Below are 23530 nucleotides of genomic sequence, written 5' to 3'. Positions count from 1 at the left end.
GAGAATAGAGAAGCGGGGAGAGAATAGAGAAGCGGGGAGAGAATAGAGAAGCGGGGAGAGAATAGAGAAGCGGGGAGAGAATAGAGAAGCGGGGAGAGAATAGAGAAGCGGGGAGAGAATAGAGAAGCGGGGAGAGAATAGAGAAGCGGGGAGAGAATAGAGAAGTGGGGAGAGAATAGAGAAGCGGGGAGAAAATAGAGAAGCGGGGAGAGAATAGAGAAGTGGGGAGAGAATAGAGAAGCGGGGAGAGAATAGAGAAGCGGGGAGAGAATAGAGAAGTGGGGAGAGAATAGAGAAGCGGGGAGAGAATAGAGAAGTGGGGCTCTGTGACCAAGCCTTTGGAGAATCTGTGAAATGAATGGATATGGATTGACGTGTATTGCTATAGGAAAGGCCCAAATTATGCTTATGGATTATGTGATCACTAGTGATTGTTTGGTTTTAAATGTCTCTAATTGTTTTAATTGTATTTTATTATCCTATTTTAAATGTTTATTTTAATTTTGTATTATTTTAAGGCATCGAATAGCTGCCGATATGTAAACCCGCCTTGAGTCCCCTTCGGGGTAGAGAGTGGCAGGGTAGAAATATTGTAAATAAATAATAAATAAATACTATAGGAGATTTTATGTTTATTCTGGAAAAAATATTTTTAACTGGTAATATTAAGCTATTATGTTTTAATATGTTTTTTAAATCCTGATTGTTTGTTTTTTTAATGTACTTTGTTCTTAACTTGTCCTCAGCTAACTCCCATCTTATGTGAAAGTTGAAGTATCAATAGTATGAATAAATAAAGAATGCAAACAAGGGCTTGGTTCCTAGGTGTTTTAACAGTCATTGTTTGCTGATGATTATTTAATGGACCACGGCTCTCCTACTTACTTGGCTTGTTTTTGCATTAGGTCATACATGATTGTTTTCCAAAAGCCCTACCTGTACGTGGTTACAATAAAGTTTGGATCTCTGTAGCCTTTTTGTGCCTGATCGGTGACCACCGAGCAAAAGGATCCCAAAAAGGGGTTCCAACCAGGAGTTCCCAATTGAGCTGCACCTGACAGAATCCTTGGGTTTGTAGTCTGAGGAGGTGCAGAAGGCTTCATGAATTCCAAGAATGCCACTTTTTAAAATGATATCAACATGCTACAAATTCCTGGCAGAGTTGACATATTTTAACACTAGATAGTATCCTGTTCCTATGAGGAAACTTTTGGCAAGTTTATCAGAAATAGCAGGAAATAGACCACAGATTTGTGATGGAGACCTAGAGTGAAGTTAGATTAAAAAATGAGCTTTCCATTTGTGATTTTCCCGCTTCTGTGAAGATCCTGTCCCCTAACACCAGCAAATGTGGAGGCAGATCGTCATTTTCTTTAGTGCACATGATTCTCAACTTGACCTGAGCTACCTTGGCTCCAATCCCAGGAGCAAGTTGGTATATGAATAAGACAAATAGAGAAAGGTCATAAACACCCCACCCATTCCAAAGTTGGCTGGTGATCATTGTGCTTATCTTTTTATTTGGCCTTTGGACTTTGGAGAAGGTCTCTGGACTTCAGACCTTCTGCAGCTGGAGAGAGGAAGAGGCCAAGCTCCAGTTTGCCCATTGCAAAGAAAAGAGAAAGAGATTGAGGGGCCATGGATCTTTTGGGGACCACGGCCATCTTCTTGGTGGTCTTCCTGGTCCTTCTGGTGGCCTGGAGGAAAGTGGAGGCCAAGAGGAGGAACTGGCCCCCGGGGCCAACCCCTCTTCCCATCATTGGAAATCTCCTCCAATTGAAGGGCACCAACATTCCAGAACAGCTGAAGAAGGTAAGGAATGGGACTTCAACTGAAGGGATGGGTGTTGGACCCTTTTTGAGATTATTGGGGGTTTGACCATCCTCCTTTCGCTGCTTCTTAGGTTGAAATAGATTCTGAAGTTTCACCAACTCCATGAACTCCTCAAGCCAACTGAGGACAGTGGCCCCTAGAGTTAGAACAGGACTTGGGGACAGGACTATTTAAAGCATTATTATCATAGAATCATAGAATCATAGAATAGTAGAGTTGGAAGAGACCACATGGGCCATCTAGTCCAACCCCCTGCTAAGAAGCAGGAAATCGCATTCAAAGCACCCCCGACAGATGGCCATCCAGCCTCTGCTTAAAAGCCTCCAAGGAAGGAGCCTCCACCACGGCCCCGGGGAGAGAGTTCCACTGTCGAACAGCCTTTCTCACAGTGAGGAAGTTCTTCCTGATGTTCAGGTGGAATCTCCTTTCCTGTAGTTTGAAGCCATTGTTCCATTGCGTCCTAGTCTGCAGGGCAGCAGAAAACAAGCTTGCTCCCTCTTCCCTATGACTTCCCTTCACGTATTTGTACATGGCTCTCATCATGTCTCCTCTCAGCCTTCTCTTCTGCAGGCTAAACATGCCCAGCTCTTTAAGCCGCTCCTCATAGGGCTTGTTCTCCAGACCCTTAATCATTTTAGTCGCCCTCCTCTGGACGCTTTCCAGCTTGTCAACATCTCCCTTCAACTGCGGTGCCCAAAATTGGACACAGTGTGATTCCAGGTGTGGTCTGACCAAGGCAGAATAGAATAAGGGGGAGCAGGACTTCCCTGGATCTAGACGCTATTCCCCTATTGATGCAGGACAGAATCCCATTGGCTTTTTTAGCAGCCGCATCACATTGTTGGCTCATGTTTAACTTGTTGTCCACGAGGACTCCAAGGTCTTTTTCGCACACATCATTTTGGCTCATTACACTTGCCGAGAGATTCTGGTTGTTTTTCTATGCTCAAATAAAGAATAGAAAATGGCCATAAATGGACCCTGCAGGAGATGAAGCAAAATACTGGATTAATCACAATTAGAAAGGTAGGAAAAGAAGGATGTGAATCAGAGTCCAGAGGACCTCCTGTTGTAAAACAAGAATAAGGTTGGGTGAAGACCTCAAGACTAGCTCCAGACCCTATATGTGTGTAAAAGAGAAAAGGGGGGAAAGCAAAGAGATATCTCAATTCCCTTCAGGTGTTTAAAGATGGCTGGTTCTCCAGGCTAAATTCACCCAGTGCCTAGATTGAAGGTAAAGAAACCTTGAGACAGATCAAGGCACACTGGCATCATAGTCATTTGGGGGAAATGATCAGAGGGAAGAAATCAATGGGAGGTGGGAAGATGGGAAGAGAGAGAAAGACTTCCAAGAAGAACATTTCAAGCACTTTCGTATTGCAGTTATACGGGAGCAAAGATTAAAAGGGAAGAAATTGGAGTAAATGGAAAGACGGATGGAATTGGGAGAAGAAAGAGAGGCAGATTAGCAGTGGCCAGTCTCCATTGTAAGGTTTTATGTTGATTATCTTTTGGCAGACCAAGACCCCAAAATTACTGCCAAAGTTGCTAGCTTTTGTGCAGCAGCTATAGCTTGTTGGTGCAAGATGTTGCCAAGGTTTTAGTAGGTTTTAATATTTACTTCTGCATTTACCTTTGCCATTTTAGCATATAAATGTTTTATACCATTTTAACTACCACATTCAATACTGTGTTTTAACCTTGTTCTTCACTGTGTTTCTTAATATCTAATTGCATATGTTTCTATGCTATTCTGATGCTTGTACATTTTATGTTGCTGGTCATCAACCATAATAAACAAATATATATATGTGTCAAAGACAGGATGCCAGCGAGTAAAACAAAACTCAGTTTATTGAGGTTACAGAACTAAAAACGCACATAGGAAACAAAGAACAGGGCAAACACTTGACTTCAGTGTGATAAGTAACAAAAAACAGCTCAGTTTGAGCTTAAACGGTTCAAAGGGATAAACCGGGTTAAACAGAAGTATAATCCGGATTAAATCAAAAGTGCTTACTTCAGCCTGGCAAACAATGTAAACAAAAGAGGATCAACAAGAGTTAGAATGCAAACAACAGGCTGGTAGCAAATTCCTCTCTGCTACTCAGAAACAGCAGGAGAATAAACCAGGCTAGTTTATTCCTTCTTGCAGCGAACGAACAGTGTGGTCGTAGTCAGGATTCAATTTAAGGTTCAGCGGCCAACGATATCCAGGTCCAGGCACGGCAGTCGGCAGGGTCCCAATCCGGTCCAAAGATCAATAGCCAAGCGTAGTCGTCTAGGAAATCCAAAGGTCACACCGATAGCCAGCGGAAGGGATAATCCGGAATCGAAGTCAGTCAGTCCAGCGTCAATCCAGTGCAAGTAGATATTGCCTGTCAAAAAGACGACGGAGGTCCAAGTGTCTAGTAACGAATCACACCCGTCTTCAGGAAGTTCCCCAACAAAAGCCCAAGCGTCCGTCCAGATTACCTTGCCCAACGCAATTAGACATTGGTCCCAAATCCCAATTTATCCCAGTTCAAGCTCATCATCGCTGTCAGCTGCCATCCCAATTCCAGACGCCCCAACATCATCATCCTCATCAGAGCTTAAGCACCTTTGACTACGCCCCACAGCATCCCCAGCTGTGAATCCTGCTCCATCCCTCCAGCCAGTCCATGGGTCTGATCCTGCAACCCGCCAATCACCTCCCATGTTTTCATTGCCTGTTTCCCCAACACCCAAATCCTCCCTCACACGAGTCCATTCCATGTCGTCCTCCTCCGAGCTGGCCATCTCTTCCTCCAAACCCTCAGAAAAACCCTCAAATGAGTCCTCATCTGTCGGGTCTGTAAACAAATCCCGGAGCCGTTTTCTTTCACGCTCCTCGAAAGAGTCTGACTCTCGAGGAGTCTTATGACCCCTTCTTCTATTACCGGAGCCCGAAGGCTCAACCATAACAATATGTCTCCATTGTATATGCACCCTCCATCTTCCCTTCTCCGAGCTAAACAGGCCCACCTCTCCGGTCATATCTTCCAAGGCTTGATTTCCAGACCTTTGGCCACATTGATTGCCCTGCTCTGGTTCAGGTTCAGAACTCTGTCTGGCTTTCAAGTCTGGACTAAACTCCAAGTAGCTTCATTTTCCCTGTCCTCTCAGCATAAGGACATGGTGGCCCACCTCCTCCTTACGCAGTAGCTGAGAGCCCTCTCAGCCACCGCATGTCTCGCCCTCCTCCCAGCATAAGGACAGTGCAAGCTGCCCTGTCTTTATGCTGAGAGCCCTCCAGAACACTCTCAGCCATCACCTAACTCGCCCTCCTCCCAGCATAATGCTGAAAGGACATCTTGAAGATCGGAGAGTGGAGGATCGAGAAGGATGACCAGGACACTCGCCGCTTGTCTTGTTCTGTTCCCAGCATAAGGAGGAGGCAAGCAGCTCTGTCCTTATGCCAGGAGGACAACTTGAGGATGAACTGGGCCCTACCCCAACCATTCCCAGCCTCTCCCAGGCCCGTCCCACCCAGCACATGCCCAGATGTCCTCCCTCCCAGCCCGGCCCACAATGTGGCCCCAAGGCCAAAAGGTTTGCTCATACCTGGTTTATAAGCTAAACTTAAATATTCATAATTGTGTTGGATTCATCTGTGTTCTCCTTTTATGGTCATGACAAGATTGTCCCCAAATCCCACCAAAAGCCACAGTAGAGCTGTTGCATGTGAGAGAGGTCTATTGGTGGAACCAAAGGGGGTGCTTCAGGATGAGTGTCCATGAGTCGTAACACAACATTCTCCTCTTGAAATAATTGGGAGCTGTGGGAGGCTGGTTGCATCCTTCTAGAGTTTTCCACTTGGTTGAACCACAGACATTGTTTGGATTTGTCCCCTTTGCAGCTGGGTGCCAAATATGGGCCCATCTTCATGGTCTATTTCGGCTCAAATCAAGTGGTGGCCGTCCATGGCTATGACGTGGTGAAGAAGGTCCTTGTGGACAATGCAGATGATTTCCTTGACCGGGGAAGCTTCCCGTCAGCACAGAAACTCAGCAAAGGACTCGGTAAGGTCCTTGAACCAAGCAGGAGACTATTGACCAGCAGAAAGGGAGAGGCAATATGAGGTAGCCCATGAAACTAGGAAGAAATTTAGCTGCTCCAAACCCCTTAACTGCTCTCCTCGACTCTCATCAAACTTACTCAGTATGACTACAGCCGATATACTACTTCCATTGCATTAACCCCCACACCCTAATTACTGTGGATTAATTCTTTTACAGGTAGTTAGGCCATAGGTATTAACTCTTTTATCACTTAGGAGATGTCAGGTAATTTCCAAATCTTGACACCCTTTAATTTTTCAGTGATCATCTCTACAATTAATGCATATGTTTTTCAATCATACCACTGCCAAAAACATTTCACAATACAGATTTGCTTACATTCATTTCAAAAACATGATCAAATTAAATCCTTTCTCTTATGTCTTTGAGCAAACTGAAAGTAAATAGTGGGGAGAACAGAATGCCTGCATTTTTGCTTCCTTCCTTTTCTGTTTCTCAAGCTTTAAACCTTTTAATGCCAGAAACTAACAGTCTTACAAAAACTTTACACTTCGGGACATTACTTTTCCATTTTGCAAGTCAAATTGATAATTCCTGGGTCTCTTGCCACAGTCAATGAACCTAAATCTTTGCTATTTTTCTGCTCCTTTCTTCTAGACTGCCTAAGAATCAGTACACTGGCAAAACTACCAAATATTCTCAAATATTTTATGCTTGGCTTCTTATTATATGGTAGGAAGATTGGAGTTTCATTAACACAAAAGCTCCAACTTCTATTCAGAATATGTGTAGCTGCTTGTATAGCCTCCGCCCACAGCATGCTAGGCGCCTTTGCATCATCTATCAGGTTAACTTTCATTATTTTGAGCACGCTGATCTTTCTCTCAGCTACACCATTCTCTACTGGAAAATAAGGTTCTCTAGTATACATTTCCATTATCTTTTAATCAATCTTGGAATTGTTTTCCCATAAATTCTCCTTACAACCTAGTTTGTAGGGAGATATTCTTTCTATCGTTGCCAACCATTCTTTGAATTTAGCAAACACTTGTGACTTAGACATTTAACGTAATGCAGTAAGTTGATGACTGGTGTAGTCATCAACTAATATCAAAACATATTTCGAACCTCCTTCACTGGGTGGAAATGGCCCAGTAAGGTCTGCATGTACTAACTCAAATAGCTTTTTAGTTCTTCTATAACAATTACAGTAGAGTCTCACTTATCCAAGCCTCGCTTATCCAAGCTTCTGGATTATCCAAGCCCTTTTTGTAGTCAATGTTTTCAATATATCGTGATATTTTGGTGCTAAATTCGTAAATACAGTAATTACTACATAGCATTACTGCACATTGAACTACTTTTTCTGTCAAATTTGTTGTATAACATGATGTTTGGGTGCTTAAATTTGTACAATCATAACCTAATTTGATGTTTAATAGGCTTTTCCTTAATCCCTCCTTATTATCCAAGATATTCACTTATCCAACGTTCTGCCGGCCCGTTTAGCTTGGATAAGTGAGACTCTACTGTATATGATTTTGATACCTGCAGTCTCTGCCTGGTGAACACTACGCAGACAGGGAGCTTCCTTTGTGCAAAGCATGCACTTGGCTGTAGGGCTACAATCATTTCCTTGGAACCAACCATTGGCCACTATTTCTGCAGCCTGGCTTCATGCGCTGGAGAGGAGATGTGGGTCCAATCTTGCCTCCTCCCCAAGGGGGGATTGCACAGATTCTCAATGGTGGAGGGGCTTTGTTGTCCTATGTCCAACTAGTGTGTCCATTTCACATCTATCTTGGGTGATCCGAGATCTGGACTCGTTTCTCTTCTCTTGTTACCTCCTTCAGGTGTGTTAATGTCCAATGGTGAGCGCTGGGTCCAGATCCGCCGTTTCTCCCTCACAACCTTGAGGAACTTTGGGATGGGGAAGAAAGGCATCGAGGAATGGATCCAGGAGGAGGCCCAGCACTTGGTGAAGGCGCTCAGGGACACCAAGGGTGCGTGCCTATAACTTGCTTTCTGGAAGAGTTGTGCAAATTAATGCAGTGTAAGACTGAATTCATTCTACAGAATAGATGCACACTTCTCCAAGCTAAACAGACACAGCTTCCCAAGTCATGTCTCACAAGGCTCGATTTCTATATCTTTGACTACCTTGGCTTCCCTTCTCTGATTCGGATTTTGGCTTGCAAGTCTGGACAAAACCCCAGAATAGATTCATTCCTTCCCGATACGGAGCACCAGGATGGGCTGGCTTTGGCCAGTGTGTAGGTGGCACTGGGTTAAGAAAATGAATTTCAGAAAAGAGAAATGTAATGTACTACCCTTATGTCCTACAGTACATACATGATAGGTAGCACCTAGCTTGAAAATCATCTACGTGAAAGGGATCTGGGAATCTTAAGAGACCACAAGCTGAATATGAACCTATTCTGACACAACTTGACACAACTGACACAACTTGCACTTTTGGCCCAGTTTCTTTTGGAGCCGACCCAAGATTTTATCATTTATTTATTGTATGTGATCTTTTATGATTTGTTTTATTGTAATGTAAACTTTTATTACGGTCAATTACCAGCTCATATCAAGGGCACCCAGTCCCGTACATCCATATGAAATCCGAGAGGTTATATACTTCAGAATTAATAAAACTCCTATAAAACTAAATCATTGACAAAATTTAAAATCTAGACTAAAAACTTCAACATTAATAAAAACCATTATAAAAATTGTTTTATTGTTGATTGACTTGTTTTATTGCTTTGTTTTTATATTGTCTGATGTCTGGGCTTGGCCCCATGTAAGCCGCCCTGAGTCCCTTCAGGGAGATGGGGCGGGGTATAAAAATAAAATTATTATTATTATTATTATTATTATTATTATTATTATTATTATTATTTTACTTACTTTATTTCTATCCCACTCTTCTCACCCTTGCAGGGCACTCAAGTGTGTGTTGCGGCAGCTAAAAAAAAGCCAACACAATTCTAGACTGCATCAATAGGAGTATAGTGTCCAGATGGAAGGAAGTCATGGTCTCAGGGCCCTTCCATGCAGCCATATAACTCACAATATCAAGGCAGACAATCCCACAACATCTGCTTTGAACTGAGATATCTGAGTCCACACTGCCATATATTCCAGTTCAAAAGCGGATAATGTAGGGTTTGAGCTGTGTGCAAGGGGCCTTTGGTCAGATCTCTTTACCTGGAATGACATAGAGTCCAATGCAAGACATGGCTATGGACAAGATGAAACATGTCCACAGAAGGGAAACCAAAATGATCAAAGGTTTGGAAACCAAGCCCTGTGAGGAACAGCAATGTTTAGTTAAGAGAAGAGAAGCCTGAAAGGGGACATGAGAGTCACATTTAAATATTTGAATGGGGAAGGAAACTTGTTTTCTGCTGCTCCATAGAGTAAGACACAATAGAGTAAGAGTCAAACTACAAGAAAAAAGATTCCACCTAAATATTAGGAAGAACTTCCTGAGGGTAAGAGCAGTTTGGCTGTGGAATAAGTTGCTGCCTTGGAGTCCAACCTTCTCTGGAGTTTCCCAACCAGAGGCTGGATGGTCCTCTATCAGGAGGACTCGAAATGTACACTCCTCCCTGGGTAAAGGGGGTGAATTGGGTGCCCTTTGGAGGTCCCCTCCAAGTCTGGGATTCTTTAATTCTATGGCATGTGTCTGTCTGTTGTCCCCCCGCCCCCCAACCCAGGCCAACCCTTGAGCCCCTCCAGCCTTTTCAACAGCGCCACAGGGAACGTGATCAACCACATCCTTCTGGGCGAAAGGTTCGACTACCAGGACAAGGAGTACCAACAGATCATCTATTTCATCCTCCATAGTTCTCAGATTGAAAGCAGCTTTCCAGGACAGGTGAGGAGAAGGAGGAGGATAGTAATGGTCATCCTGACATGGAGACATCAAGGGCAGCTGTGAACCGAGTGATAGGGAAGAACAACTGTTTGCAAAAGCACCAGCATGAATGTTCATGGGGACCATAGGATTATGGGATTTGTGTTCCAACTATGCAACATTCCCAACCTCCAGATGAGGGAATTGTAGGCCTACAGGTTGAGCATCCCTCGTCTGACAAGCTTGGGAGCAAAGGAGGTTTGGGTTTTGGAATACTGCCTTTTCATCGTTAGATTAAAAGGCTAGTTACAGCTTTGCCTACAAATCCTTGGCCATGCGATGTTTGTAATTTGTCACGGTCCCCCCCCCCCCCCCACTTTTTTTTTTGCCTGAAAACCTTGTTAGTGGCATTGGGACACAAATTGTATATTGGTTTTGTCCTTTAAGGCCAAAGTCCAAACCTATTTAGATAAAATACACAGTACTGTTCAAATGTCACATTATCTAGATCAGCTTACCATTGAGGTCCCCTTTAGATGCAACAATCTAAAATGAGTTTTGGCTGGTCAGTGTAGTATGTTCAGCATCTTGACCAGAAATCTGTTGGGAAACCTGCCTTCTCTTAAACCAGTGGCTCCTAACCTTTTTTGACCAGGAACCACTTGACCGGGGACCAGTTTGACCAGGGACCAGTTTGACCAGGGACCAGTTTGACCAGGGACCACTCTCCAACATTAATACCATAAGGATTGCGAATCAGTTTTTGGTCAACTATAGATTCAGTTTGGTTATTTGGGGTGCTGATTCAGAAAATTGCATTGGATAGACCACATCAGCTCTAATTTTTGATGCAGAACATATGCCATCCAGTAGTCGCCATCTGCTCACCTACAGAAAACCATATTTAATCATCTAGGGCTGATTTTCCCTGCATATCTCGGGGACCTCATTTTAGGTCTCATAGGTTGGGAACCACTTTCTTCAACCTTTTGCTCTGACTTTTTGGCTTCCTGAAGAACCAAATTCAAACCTATAAAGCTCACAACTTCAGTCAGCAAATACAGGTTGAGTGTCCTTTAACCAAAAGGCTTGGGACCAGAAATATTTGGGATGGATGTTGTTGTTGTTCTGGATTTTGGTATACCTGTATTTGTATATGTCACGACCCAGGCTGCAGAGCACCAATAACCATACACAGAGGCCAGAATCTATCTAATATCTTTATTAAGGAAATATGTAAAGTCAATAAAAGTAAATGTAGAATATAGTTCAGAAGATGACCTTTCAGGAAAGGTCAAATATAGTCCAGGAAAACAATGTCCAATATGAAATAGTAAGGTCCAAAGTTGTAATCCAATAACCGAAACACTCACTTTGCCAAGCAAAGTGAGGGGAGATGACAAGGTCCTTTAATCCATGAACTTAAGCAAGGCTAGGAAGTAAACTTGATTCTTGGAACACAAAGCTTGATTCAAGGCAACAAGGAACATGGAGCAAGGACAGGATCCGTGGTAAATTCGTGGCGAGGTCCAAAACAAGGCAAGGTCCGTGGAGCAAGGCAAGGTCCTGGGAAGCAAGACAGGGCTGGAAACAGGAGCAAGAACTCGACCGCGGGAGTAGCGTAGTCCACACACAACCTACTCCCGTAGCTGACGAATTGACTCCGCAAGACTCCTTCGTGGGCAAAACACCTAAGTAGGGTCTCGGTTTCCCGCCAAGAGCAGATTCTCTGGGGAACCAGAAGCGAAAGCCATTCTCTGGGTCCAGATGCATGACTCCCTAAAGTTTCTCATGGGAAGCAGGCTAATCAGCTGAATGCCTGGCAGCGATCCTAGCGCTCCTGCGAGAGGCCTCTTGAGCGCCTTTTTGTTGTTTATAATAATCGCGGCGAGAAAATGGGGGAGATATCGGCTCAGGGTTTGTTTGGCAAACTTCTGGAAGGCAAATCTCCTGCAGGTGCAAGGGTTCCAGTTCTGGCTGAGAAAGTTCCAATTCTGACTGAAACGGAGGAAAACCTAAGTTTTCCTCCTCATCTGTCACAACAGTGTTAGGGACAGGACTACATGGCCCATGAGTCATCACACTATCCCCCTCCTCAAGCCCCCTCTCAAAACTGGGCCCCCTCCCCGAGGTGCGGGGCCGCGGCTTAGCGGGGTAGACCTGATGGAAGCAGCGGGCTAAATCGGGGGCATGTACTGTGGAAGCGTCTTCCCAAGAGCGTTCTTCGGGGCCAAAACCCACCCAGTCAATGAGATACTGGAGGCGGCGGCGATGAAAGCGAGAATTCAAAATGTCCTGAACCTCGAATTCCTCCTCCCCATCCACCAAAACAGGAGTGGGGGCCGGCCGGTCCGCATCAGGGCGTACACCATCCGCCGGAAGGAGCAGGGAGCGATGAAACACTGGGTGAATGCGCATAGAGCGCGGAAGTTGAAGTTTGAAAGTCACGAGGTTAAGTTGCGCCACCACTGGATAGGGACCAATGAAACGGGCATCTAGCTTCCGGCAGGGACGGTGGGAGGGCAAAAAGCGGGTGGACAATAGAACCCGGTCTCCTACCTTGATTTCGGGGCCCGGCTGGCGATGACTGTCAGCGTGGCGTTTATAGTCCTCCTTGGCTTGATCTAGTTGCTGGAGCAAAAGTTGTTGCACCGCTGTGAGTTCTTGCAGCCAGTCCTCTGCTGCGGGAACTTCTGAGGTTTCAATAACAGAAGGAAAGAAACGTGGATGAAAGCCGTAGTTTGCAAAGAACGGGGATTCTTTAGTTGAAGCCTGGACACTATTGTTGTAGGCAAACTCCGACAGCGGCAACAGGGAAGCCCAATTGTCCTGCTGCTTGCAGTCATGACACAGACGAAGTGCCTTTTCCCTGCCCGGTCCTGGAGGAATGTAGATATGATTTCTATAGCAAAGTAGCCCATCCTTAAGCGAGAAGGGAAAATGTAGTCCTTGGCGAAGTTGATCTTGAGCCCAGGCATTCGCCTGTTGACTGGCCCTGATTTCCTGGGCACAAAGGGGCCCTGGAGTAGAGGAAGTAGATTCAATTGGAGTGGATTTGGTATTTCCCACTGTGAGTGTGGCAAAGTTCTCGGGCTGCAGCAATTGGGATTCAAAGGTCTCTTTGCGCCCTGCAGCATATTCTGGTTTCCTTGATAGAGCATCTGCTTGCTTGGTCTGAGCTGGGGTTACATAATGGATCTGGAAGTCAAAACGCTCAAAGAATAAGGCCCAGCGTTGTTGCCTCTGATTTAATTTGCGGGCAGTTCTTAGATGTTCTAGATTCCGATGATCAGTATGGACCTCAATGGGAAATTTGGCCCCTTCTAACCAATGTCTCCAAGTTTCAAAGGCTGCCTTTATGGCCAAAAGTTCTTTTTCCCAAATAGTATAATTTCTCTCTGGGGCGGTTAGTTGACGGGAGTAAAAAGCACAAGGGTGAAGATGATCTCCCACTGGTTGCAAAAGTACAGCCCCAATTGCCACATCGGAGGCGTCAGCCTGTACAACAAAAGGGGTTTGAGAATCCGGGTGCTGAAGGATTGGCTGGGACGTGAATAATTTCTTTAGTTGCTAGAATCCTTTCTCTGCTTGCTCCGTCCAGCGGAAAGGCTGTTTCCCACGGATGCAGCTGGTGATTGGATCAGACCAGCGGACAAAGTCTGGAATGAACTTACGGTAATAGTTCGCGAACCCCAAGAAACGCTGCACCTCTTTCTTGTTGGTTGGCGCCCACCATTCCAATACTGCTGAAACCTTTGCCGGGTCCATGGAGAGTCCTAGTGGCGAGACACGGTATCCCAGAAAATCTACCTCTTGTAGATCAAAAGCGCATTTTTCCAGCTTGGCATAAAGTCCATGATCCCGCAATCGTTGTAACACCATTCCGATGTGGTTCTCATGTTCTGATTGTGATCTAGAAAACACCAAAAAATCGTCCAAGTAGATGATCAAGAACCGATCTAGATAATCCTGAAAGATATCATTGACAAAATGCTGGAACGTTGCGGGAGCTCCACATAAACCGAAATTCATGACCAGGGACTCGAATAATCCGAATTTAGTCTGGAAGGCGGTCTTCCATTCGTCCCCTTCCCTAATGCGAACTAGATTATAAGCCCCTCGAAGATCCAGCTTGGTGTAAACCTTGGCCCCTCGAAGCCGGTCTAATAGGTCCGAGATCAAAGGCAGGGGATAGCGGTTCCGCTTAGTGATATTGTTCAATGCCCTATAGTCTACCACCAAGCGTAGGTCCCCTGACTTCTTTTTCACAAACATCACTGGAGAAGCGGCTGGGGATTGAGAGGGTCTGATGAACCCCTTGCGGAGGTTTCACTCTATGAACTCCCTGAGAGCTTCTTGCTCTGGTTCAGTCAAGGAGTAGAGGTGTCCTCGCGGAATCGGGGGCCCCTCCACCAAGTCAATGGCACAGTCATAAGGTCTATGCGGGGGTAGTCTCTCGGCTTCTTTCTCATTGAAAACATCCCAAAAGTCTGAGTATTTCTTGGGCAAGATGATAATGGATTCAGCGTCTGTAGCGTGGCAAACCTTGGCTACAAGACAATGGTTTTGGCAATATTTGGACGCAAACTGCAGTTCTCTGTTGGTCCAAGAGATGCTGGGGTCGTGGAGTGTCAGCCATGGGATTCCCAAAATCACAGGGAAGTGGGGAACCTTGGTAACAAAGAAGGAGATCTCTTCCATGTGCTCCCTTATCCACATTCTGGTGGGTTCAGACCATTGGCTTACTGGACCTGTCTTGAGGGGGCGGCCATCTATGGCTTGCACCACACGGGCGTTCTTGAAATCGTGATATTGTAGTCCCAGAGAGTCGGCATACTCTCTATCAATGAAATTGTTTGTGGCTCCAGATTCTATCATGGCATGGATCATGACGGGTCCTTTCTTGGCTGACCACAAGGTGACCACTAGGAGAAATAGGACCCCGGTTGGCGGCTCTTGAGTGGGGTTTTTGACTGGGTTGGCGAGCCTCTCTACGCCCGGTCGCTGGCTTCCCCCGCCGGCTTTGCGCCCGCCGCCTCGGACGTTTTCGTCTCCACGGAGGACGCCGCCGCCAGACGAGGGGCGGGCTTCCCCTTGGCTGGACACTCTCTGGCAAAGTGGCCCCCATTTCCGCAGTACCAACAGAGGTTTAGACGTTGGCGGCGGGCCTTCTCGGCAGCATCTAATCTGGGACGCACATTGCCCAACTGCATCGGCACCTCCTCACTTCCTCTGGGGTATGGGGCTGGTGGCGGGGGTCTCCACACTGGATGCGGCTGGATGCCGGTGGGAGCGGGAGGTTTTGCTCCAGCTCTTCCACTCTGGCCTCGGATCCACTGTTTTCTGTTGGCAAGCATGACTTCGGCCCGTAAACATTGATCAATGAGTCCTTCAAGAGAGTTTGGAGGATCCACCTTGGAGATTTCCTCCAACATCTCGATGCTGAGACCCTCCCGAAACTGTCCTCTGAGGGCTATGTCATTCCAGCTGGTGTTATGGGCCAGCACTCGGAACTCGGCTATGTACTGAGACAAAGGCCTGTCCCCTTGGGAAAGGCGACGGAGTTTGTGGCCGGCCGCCTCTAAATTGTCCTCGATCCCCCAAGTTGCCTTAAGGTGATCCAAGAAGTTTTGCGCGGAACTTAGGTGTGGGGAGGCTTGATCGAACAGCGCCGTCGCCCAGTTGGCCGCTGGCCCGTCTAGGAGACTATAAATCCACGCCACCTTGATGTCTTCTTGGGGAAACTCGGCATTACGGGCCTCTAGGTACGCCTGGCATTGGCGACGGAAAACATGAACCTTGGAAGCTTCCCCAGAAAACTTGGTTGGCAACGCCAGGGCAGGGAGACGGGCTCCGCGGTCTTTCAAGCCCCATATCTCTCCCGCCTGTGTATTGAGCATATCCCGGATTCGGTCCACTTCATCCTTGGCGATGGTGTAGCTGAGTGGCTGGTCGCCCGGCCCGGCTCCGGTAGACATTCTGGCCTGGTTTAATTGGTGCTTAAGGCGGCGGAGTCAAACTGTCACGACCCAGGCTGCAGAGCACCAATAACCATACACAGAGGCCAGAATCTATCTAATATCTTTATTAAGGAAATATGTAAAGTCAATAAAAGTAAATGTAGAATATAGTTCAGAAGATGACCTTTCAGGAAAGGTCAAATATAGTCCAGGAAAACAATGTCCAATATGAAATAGTAAGGTCCAAAGTTGTAATCCAATAACCGAAACACTCACTTTGCAAAGCAAAGTGAGGGGAGATGACAAGGTCCTTTAATCCATGAACTTAAGCAAGGCTAGGAAGTAAACTTGATTCTTGGAACACAAAGCTTGATTCAAGGCAACAAGGAACGTGGAGCAAGGACAGGATCCGTGGTAAATTCGTGGCGAGGTCCAAAACAAGGCAAGGTCCGTGGAGCAAGGCAAGGTCCTGGGAAGCAAGACAGGGCTGGAAACAGGAGCAAGAACTCGACCGCGGGAGTAGCGTAGTCCACACACAACCTACTCCCGTAGCTGACGAATTGACTCCGCAAGACTCCTTCGTGGGCAAAACACCTAAGTAGGGTCTCGGTTTCCCACCAAGAGCAGATTCTCTGGGGAACCAGAAGCGAAAGCCATTCTCTGGGTCCAGATGCATGACTCCCTAAAGTTTCTCATGGGAAGCAGGCTAATCAGCTGAATGCCTGGCAGCGATCCTAGCGCTCCTGCGAGAGGCCTCTTGAGCGCCTTTTTGTTGTTTATAATAATCGCGGCGAGAAAATGGGGGAGATATCGGCTCAGGGTTTGTTTGGCAAACTTCTGGAAAGCAAATCTCCTGCAGGTGCAAGGGTTCCAGTTCTGGCTGAGAAAGTTCCAATTCTGACTGAAACGGAGGAAAACCTAAGTTTTCCTCCTCATCTGTCACAACAGTGTTAGGGACGGGACTACATGGCCCATGAGTCATCACAGTATATAACTTCTCTTGGAGACAAGACCCAAGTCTAAACACAAAGTTTCCTAGACACCTTCTGCACAATGGACATTTTATACAATCTTTTCAATAATTTCTACAAAGTTTGTAGACATTGAGCCATCAGAAAGCAAAGGGGACACTATCTCAGGTACCTCATGTGGCCTCAGGGACCACTTTGGATTTTGGAAGTGCAAATAAGGGATGTTCAACCTGTACTAAGGGTAGAATGGGAATTCATGCTGAACCCATAAGGTTTTATCCCTATTATATTTCCGAGTCATCAAAGTGACCAAAACTGATTGAGGGTGGAAGAGGGCAGGACCCCTATCAATAGCCCTGTAATATTGGGTTCCGAGAGTGGATTTAATTTGGATTCCAAATTGCCAATGTGTTTGCAAGCCCATCTTTTTGTGTCCAACATGCTCACCTTTTTCCTCTTCAGCTCTACAACATGTTCCCCTCGATCATGGACCACCTGCCCGGCCCCCATCAAACCATGTTCCAAGAGACCTACAGTGTCCAGGACTTCATCAACCGGAAGATCGAGGAACACATCGAAACCTTTGATGCCACAGATACGCCTCGGGACTTTATAGATGCCTTCCTCCTCAAAATGGAACAGGTGAGCCTCAACAAGACAGCGCTCTTCCATTTGGAGGAGATCAAGGAACATCTGAGGAACATTTGGGGAAAGAATGGGTCAAAAATAAGGGTTCGGAAGGGCCAAACAGCTGCCAGAATGGGGGACGCAGAAATCAAGTGGCTGCCTTGGTGCACAAATTAACTCCTTTTTCATTAGACCAATTGGGAAGGGCAATAGAAAAGTAACTTGAGGAAAAAGGTCCCCCCAAATCCCATTAAACACAAGGTATAAGTGGAGCAGAGGTCTATCTTCAAACCCAAATTAAGCCAATATTTGTCTCTTGATGACCCATCCCAAAGCTAAGAATGTTATGTGCAAGACACATACGTGAGGAAAAACATGTAATGTGGAAAACAGGTCTCTTTTGCCGCATTGCAGAAATATTCTGACTATACAAGGGTCCCTCTCTTCTTTGTGGACCAAAACCTACAGGGTTTCTTTCCAATCAACTCTGGAAACAAGGAGATCGTTCAATGGGTTTATTTGGCCAAACCACCCTGCTGGGTGAACAAGGGGGAAAATCCCACACAGACTGAGATGCAGATCAGGTTTTTTTTAATGATTATCACTTTGAGCACACTTTGATTATGCGCCCAGGCTTCATCTTTTAAAAGGAGACATGATCGCCATGTATAAATATGTGAAAAGATGCCATAAAGAAGAGGGAACAGATTTGTTTTCTGCTACCCTGGAAACTAGGACCCAATGAAGCCATGGGTTTAAATGACAGGGAAGGAGATTCCACCTGAACATTAGGAAGAAGCTTCCTAACTGTAAGAGCTGTTCAGCAGTGGAACTCTCTGTCTTGTGGCTCTTTCTTTAGAAGCTTTTAAACAGAGACTGGATGGCCATCTGTTAGAAGTGCTTTGATGGTGCTTTTCCTGCATGGCAGGGGGTTTGGCTAGATGGTCTCTTCCAACTCCAATTTTACGAATCTATGATTCAGACTCATGGCTTGTAGCTGATGGGAAGGCACAACTATGGCAGGCACTTTCACCCTTGTTCTCCCAATCCTTTGCAGGAGAAGAGCAACCCCAGGACCGAATTCACGAAGGAACAGCTGATGTTAACCATTATTGATCTGTTCTTTGCCGGGACAGAGACCACCAGCACCACCATGAGGTTCATCCTGATGGTCCTGCTGGAATACCCCTCGGTGCAAGGTTGCCTCTTGTTGTACTTTGGCTTGCGCGTGTTCCACTTATTTGTGAGGAGGAACATAGGATCCTGGCAGAATGGGATTGGACTAGATGGCCCTTGGGGTCCCTTCTGACTCTATGATTCTATGACTATAGTCTTACTTCTCCATAAGCCTGCTAATATCCATGGGGTTAGATAGCCATCTATCGGGAGGGCTTCATTGGTATCTTCCTGCCTAGAAGAAGGGGGTTGAACTGGATGGTCCTTGTGGTCCCTTCCAACTTTGTGAGTCTATGACTCTATCATCTTACTTCTTCATAAGCCTGCTAATGTCCATGGGGTTGGATGGCCATCTGCTGGGAGGGCTTAGATAGTATCTTTCATCCAAGCAAAGGCAGTATAGCCATCTGTCGGAAGTGCTTTGAGAGTGCTGTTACTTCCTGTCAGAATGGGATTGGACTGAGTGGTCTGCTGATATCTATGGAGTTGGATGGCAATCTGTCAGGAGAGTTTGGGTGGTGTCTTCCTGCCTGGTAGAATGAGGATGGACTGGATAGCCCTTGGGGTATCTTCTAACTCTAAGATTCTGATGGTAAAACAGATGGGATGGAAGAGGAAGGTGGGGACAATCCACTAAAACTGACCTTCTTTTTCTCTGTATGTATGGAAACACGTTGTCTTTGATGCTGGATCCAGCAAAGGTCCAGGAGGAAATCGACCGGATGATCGGCCGTGAGCGGATGCCTTCCATGAAGGACCGTCCCGGGATGCCCTACACCGAGGCCGTCCTTCACGAAGGCCAGCGCTACCTCGACCTGGTTCCGTCGGGACTGGCCCGCAGAGCAAGAAGGGATGTGGAGCTGGAAGGCGTTGTCATCCCAAAGGTACCTGGAGAGAGGAGACCGGGGTCCCACCAGGAGGCAAAGGGCGCGTCTACATTGTGGGACTAATGCCGCTTGACTTCACTTGAACTGCCAGGGCTCAATGCTGTGGGATCCTGAGAATTGCAGTTTTACAAATTTACCAAAGAATGTCAAACTACAGCTCCCACAATTCCACAACATTGGGCCATGGCAGTTAAAGTGGCATCAAACTGCATTAATTCAACAGTGTAGATGCACCCCAAGAGATGCTCTGATGCCACAGAACTGAACAGACAGACAGACCTTTGTTTTAATTGATGAATGCAGTTTGTTTGGGGATGCATTTCATTTGTGACAGAAGCAACAAGTAATTTTATCAATATTTTCCTGCCATGACAAACAGGAATCCATATTGTATAGTAAGTGATACCACTTTGCATTGAACCACGGCTATTAAATCGGTGTCAGAATGTATTCATTCTGCAGTATAAATGCACCCAAAGACTTAGGGAAATGTGTCATTGTTGAATATTTATTTGCAATTTACAACTTATTCTACACAAAATTCACATGTGATATTCTTTGCATTGAACATTGCCTTCTCAGGACTAGAAAGCATTTTCTCTGCAGAAAGTAATACAAAGAATGGTATCAACAAAGAAAAACGTCCCTTAAGCAAACCACACAAAACAGCTTTCTGTACATAAATACAAAAAAAGATACAAAATCCACACTTAATAAGATTTTCAGCTCTCCAGAATTCTTCTCATCAGAAAAAGGGGTTTTGTTTTCCATATATTTTCAACAATCCAGTTTAAAATAAATCAATAGACACCCACCAGATTTCCATTAGTAGTTCCAGTTAGAAGAAATCCACTGAAGCAATGGGATACACTTAAGCTTCAGTCATTGATTCAGTGGATCAACAAGATTTGGGTTTTGTCCAAACGATTTCGGCCCTTCTATTGCTAAACAACTGGTAGGATCACATATTTTGATCTAATGCAATAGGGTTATAAGGATGCCGATGGGTCAATAACAGAAGCTCACCAAGATTCAAGAACAGTCCAAGTTATGTGGAATCTCCTTCGGGAGAGATAAAACAGGGTATAAATAAATATAAAATACCAAATAATAAATCAAGATCCAAACACATAGTCAAAAGTCCAAACACGAAGTCCACCAACAAAGGTACCTACTATAGCTCTTTCCAAGACGTTGCTCCCAGCAAAGAGCTATTGCAGCCACCAGCTATTTATACTGCTCAATAAAGCCCTTACAGCTGAGAGGCCCTCTTCTGAGCAAGTCTATTCGACCTTCTCAACTGGATGGCATCAACCCTGAATCATAGAATCATAGAATAGTAGAGTTGGAAGAGACCACATGGGCCATCCAGTCCAACCCCCTGCTAAGAAGCAGGAAATCGCATTCAAAGCACCCCCGACAGATGGCCATCCAGCCTCTGCTTAAAAGCCTCCAAAGAAGGAGCCTCCACCACGGCCCCGGGGAGAGAGTTCCACTGTCGAACAGCCCTCACAGTGAGGAAGTTCTTCCTGATGTTCAGGTGGAATCTCCTTTCCTGTAGTTTGAAGCCATTGTTCCGTGTCCTAGTCTGCAGGGCAGCAGAAAACAAGCTTGCTTCCTCCTCCCTAGGACTTCCCTTCACGTATTTGTACATGGCTATCATGTCTCCTCTCAGCCTTCTCTTCTGCAGGCTAAACATGCCCAGCTCTTTAAGCCGCTCCTCATAGGGATTGTTCTCCAGACCCTTCATCATTTTAGTCGCCCTCCTCTGGACGCTTTCCAGCTTAGAGTCAACATCTCCCTTCAACTGTGGTGCCCAAAATTGGACACAGTATTCCAGGTGTGGTCTGACCAAGGCAGAATAGAATAAGGGGGAGCAGGACTTCCCTGGATCTAGACACTATTCCCCTATTGATGCAGGACAGAATCCCGTTGGCTTTTTTAGCAGCCGCATCACATTGTTGGCTCATGTTTAACTTGTTCCCCACGAGGACTCCAAGGTCTTTTTCGCACACACTGCTGTCAAGCCAGGCATCGTCCCCCAGATCCTGTTCTTCCCCCTACAATCATCCTGCCCTGCTTCTGTGTCATCCAAGGTTGGAAGGGCCTGCTCCTGCTCAACATTAGTGAGCTCCAAAGTGTCAGGCTACTCAGATGGCTGTTCTACATTTGCTCCTGATTGGCTGCTGGGAGAAAACCCTTTTCCACCCAGTATTTGCTTGATCCACGATAGAACTTCAGCCCAGAATCTTAGTACTTTAAGGCGCATTAGCACTGAAAAAAATCAGGGATAATCTCTCTTAACGTCAGAAAGGTTTGACCCTCAGGCAATGACCCTGGAGATTATTTTTTTTTCGTGTCAGGAGCAACCTGAGTTGCTTCTGGTGTGAGAGAATTGGCCGTCTGTAAGGACGTTGCCCAGGGGACGCCCGGATTTTTTGATGTTTTTATCATCCTTGTGGGAGGCTTCTCTCATGTCCCCGCATGGAGCTGGAGCTGATAGAGGGAGCTCATCCACGCTCTCCCCGGGTGGGATTCGAACCTGGCAGCCTTCAGGTCAGCAACCCAACCTTCAAGTCACAAGGCTTTAACCCACTACGCCACGGGGGCTCCTTACCCTGGAGATGAATTTGGTCATGGAAACCCATTGGGTGACCTTGGGTGAGTCACACTTTCTCAGCCTTAGAGCAGCAACAACAGCAACCAACATTCCCTTGGTAGCCACTTGTGGGTTCTCACATTGTTCCGTTGTGTGTTTCCTTTTTTCAGGGTGCGACTGTCCTGCCCTTGCTGACCTCTCTCTTGAATGATTCCAAGCAATTTAAAGACCCACACTGTTTCAACCCAGAACATTTCCTGGATGAGAAAGGGAACTTCAAGAAGAACGGAGCCGACATACCTTTCTCTGCAGGTCTGGAGAATGGCTAGATTCTGCAGCAGTGGATATATATTGAGATATATTCGAGAGATGAAAAGGAAGCTTCAAAATAGTGGAGACAAGAATCTTTGCAGTATGAGATCTATTCTGCGGGGAGCAGAGGGAGGCCATACGGTCTTCTGAATGAATTAAAGTTGAATCAGCATAGAAAAATAAACAGAGCTTGGGAAAGTTGCTTTTTTGGACTGGAGCTCCCAGAATCCTTTAGTCTGTGGGGTCAATGGCTGGAGAATTCAACAAGCTATAGTCAAAGTGTAATTTATTGTGCCAAATTGCTATGTGTGTGTGTAAAGAAATCCTTGCAAAGCAATCCTTGCAAAGTTGCTTGTTTTCTCTGCAAAAAGGGAGCTGAGCTCTTTTTGCAGAGGCAAGGCCACACCTAAAACAATGTATCTGTTTGATGGCAGGTGGCTGGGATTGTCAGTTGGAAATCTGGGCTTCAAGAGTGAGCACAGAAAGGGACATGCTCTCTCTAGCTACGGTCAAGTAGCTGTTTTGAATATGCTATGCTGTATATATTGATGCTGATTGATTGGTTACTGATCTTATGCAACTACATGGACATTGTGCGATTGCAGAACTGTTATTTGATTTCAACTCAACAAGCAAGAGTAAAGTTCCTTTGTTCTTTTCAATTCCTCTGCCTGGTGTGAGTCTTTTGCACATGGTGTTAACTGGACGCTACTGATTCCGCTATACTCTCACTTGGTAACATAATTCTCCAATGATCTTGAAAGATATCCCGCACATGGACAAGCTATGAACGATCTTCACTATGTCTCCTGTTTCCTTCTCCTCCAGGCAAAAGGAACTGTCTTGGCGAAGGACTGGCCCGGATGGAGCTCTTCCTCTTTGTCACCACCATCCTACAGAATTTCCACCTGAAGTTCCCTCCGGGGGTCACCAAGATCGACCTCACCCCGGACATCAGCGGCTTCCTGAACATCCCGCGCCAAGTGCCCTTTTGCTTCTCCCCACGTTGAGGAACCTGCTCTTCTCCCATGAAGTTCTGTCCTCGGTGTTGATGCTGCCATTCTAATGACATGAAACCAAAACTGATCTTACTCAGACATCAGTGGCCTCCTGAATATCCTGTGCAAAGTCCCGTTTTGAACAGCCCACTCTGCCTCATGAAGTTCTCTCCTCCGTTTATATTTTGCTCATTTAATTACAAGACTCTGTTGTAATTAACCCTGTTGTCATGCCTTGTCTTGCCTCATATGCATC

General features: G+C 45.9%; 1 protein-coding gene across 1 annotated transcript; it reads left to right on the top strand.

Moving 5' to 3' along the window:
- Positions 1–1548: 1548 nt before the first annotated feature.
- Positions 1549–23494, top strand: LOC100555028 (cytochrome P450 2A4). The gene is made up of 9 exons (XM_008118545.3): positions 1549–1812; positions 5714–5876; positions 7730–7879; positions 9605–9765; positions 17138–17317; positions 18360–18501; positions 19175–19362; positions 22135–22276; positions 23105–23494. The coding sequence occupies exons 1-9, from the start codon at positions 1639–1641 to the stop codon at positions 23284–23286; spliced, it is 1482 nt and encodes a 493-aa protein (XP_008116752.2). The 5' UTR covers positions 1549–1638; the 3' UTR covers positions 23287–23494.
- The last annotated feature ends 36 nt before the right edge of the window (positions 23495–23530 follow it).

This window comes from Anolis carolinensis, chromosome 6, assembly GCF_035594765.1.
Source record: "Anolis carolinensis isolate JA03-04 chromosome 6, rAnoCar3.1.pri, whole genome shotgun sequence".
Classification (NCBI taxonomy): Eukaryota; Metazoa; Chordata; class Lepidosauria; order Squamata; family Dactyloidae; genus Anolis; species Anolis carolinensis.
Note: the sequence above shows the minus strand (reverse complement) of the source record. Positions and strands in the feature narration are given on the sequence as shown.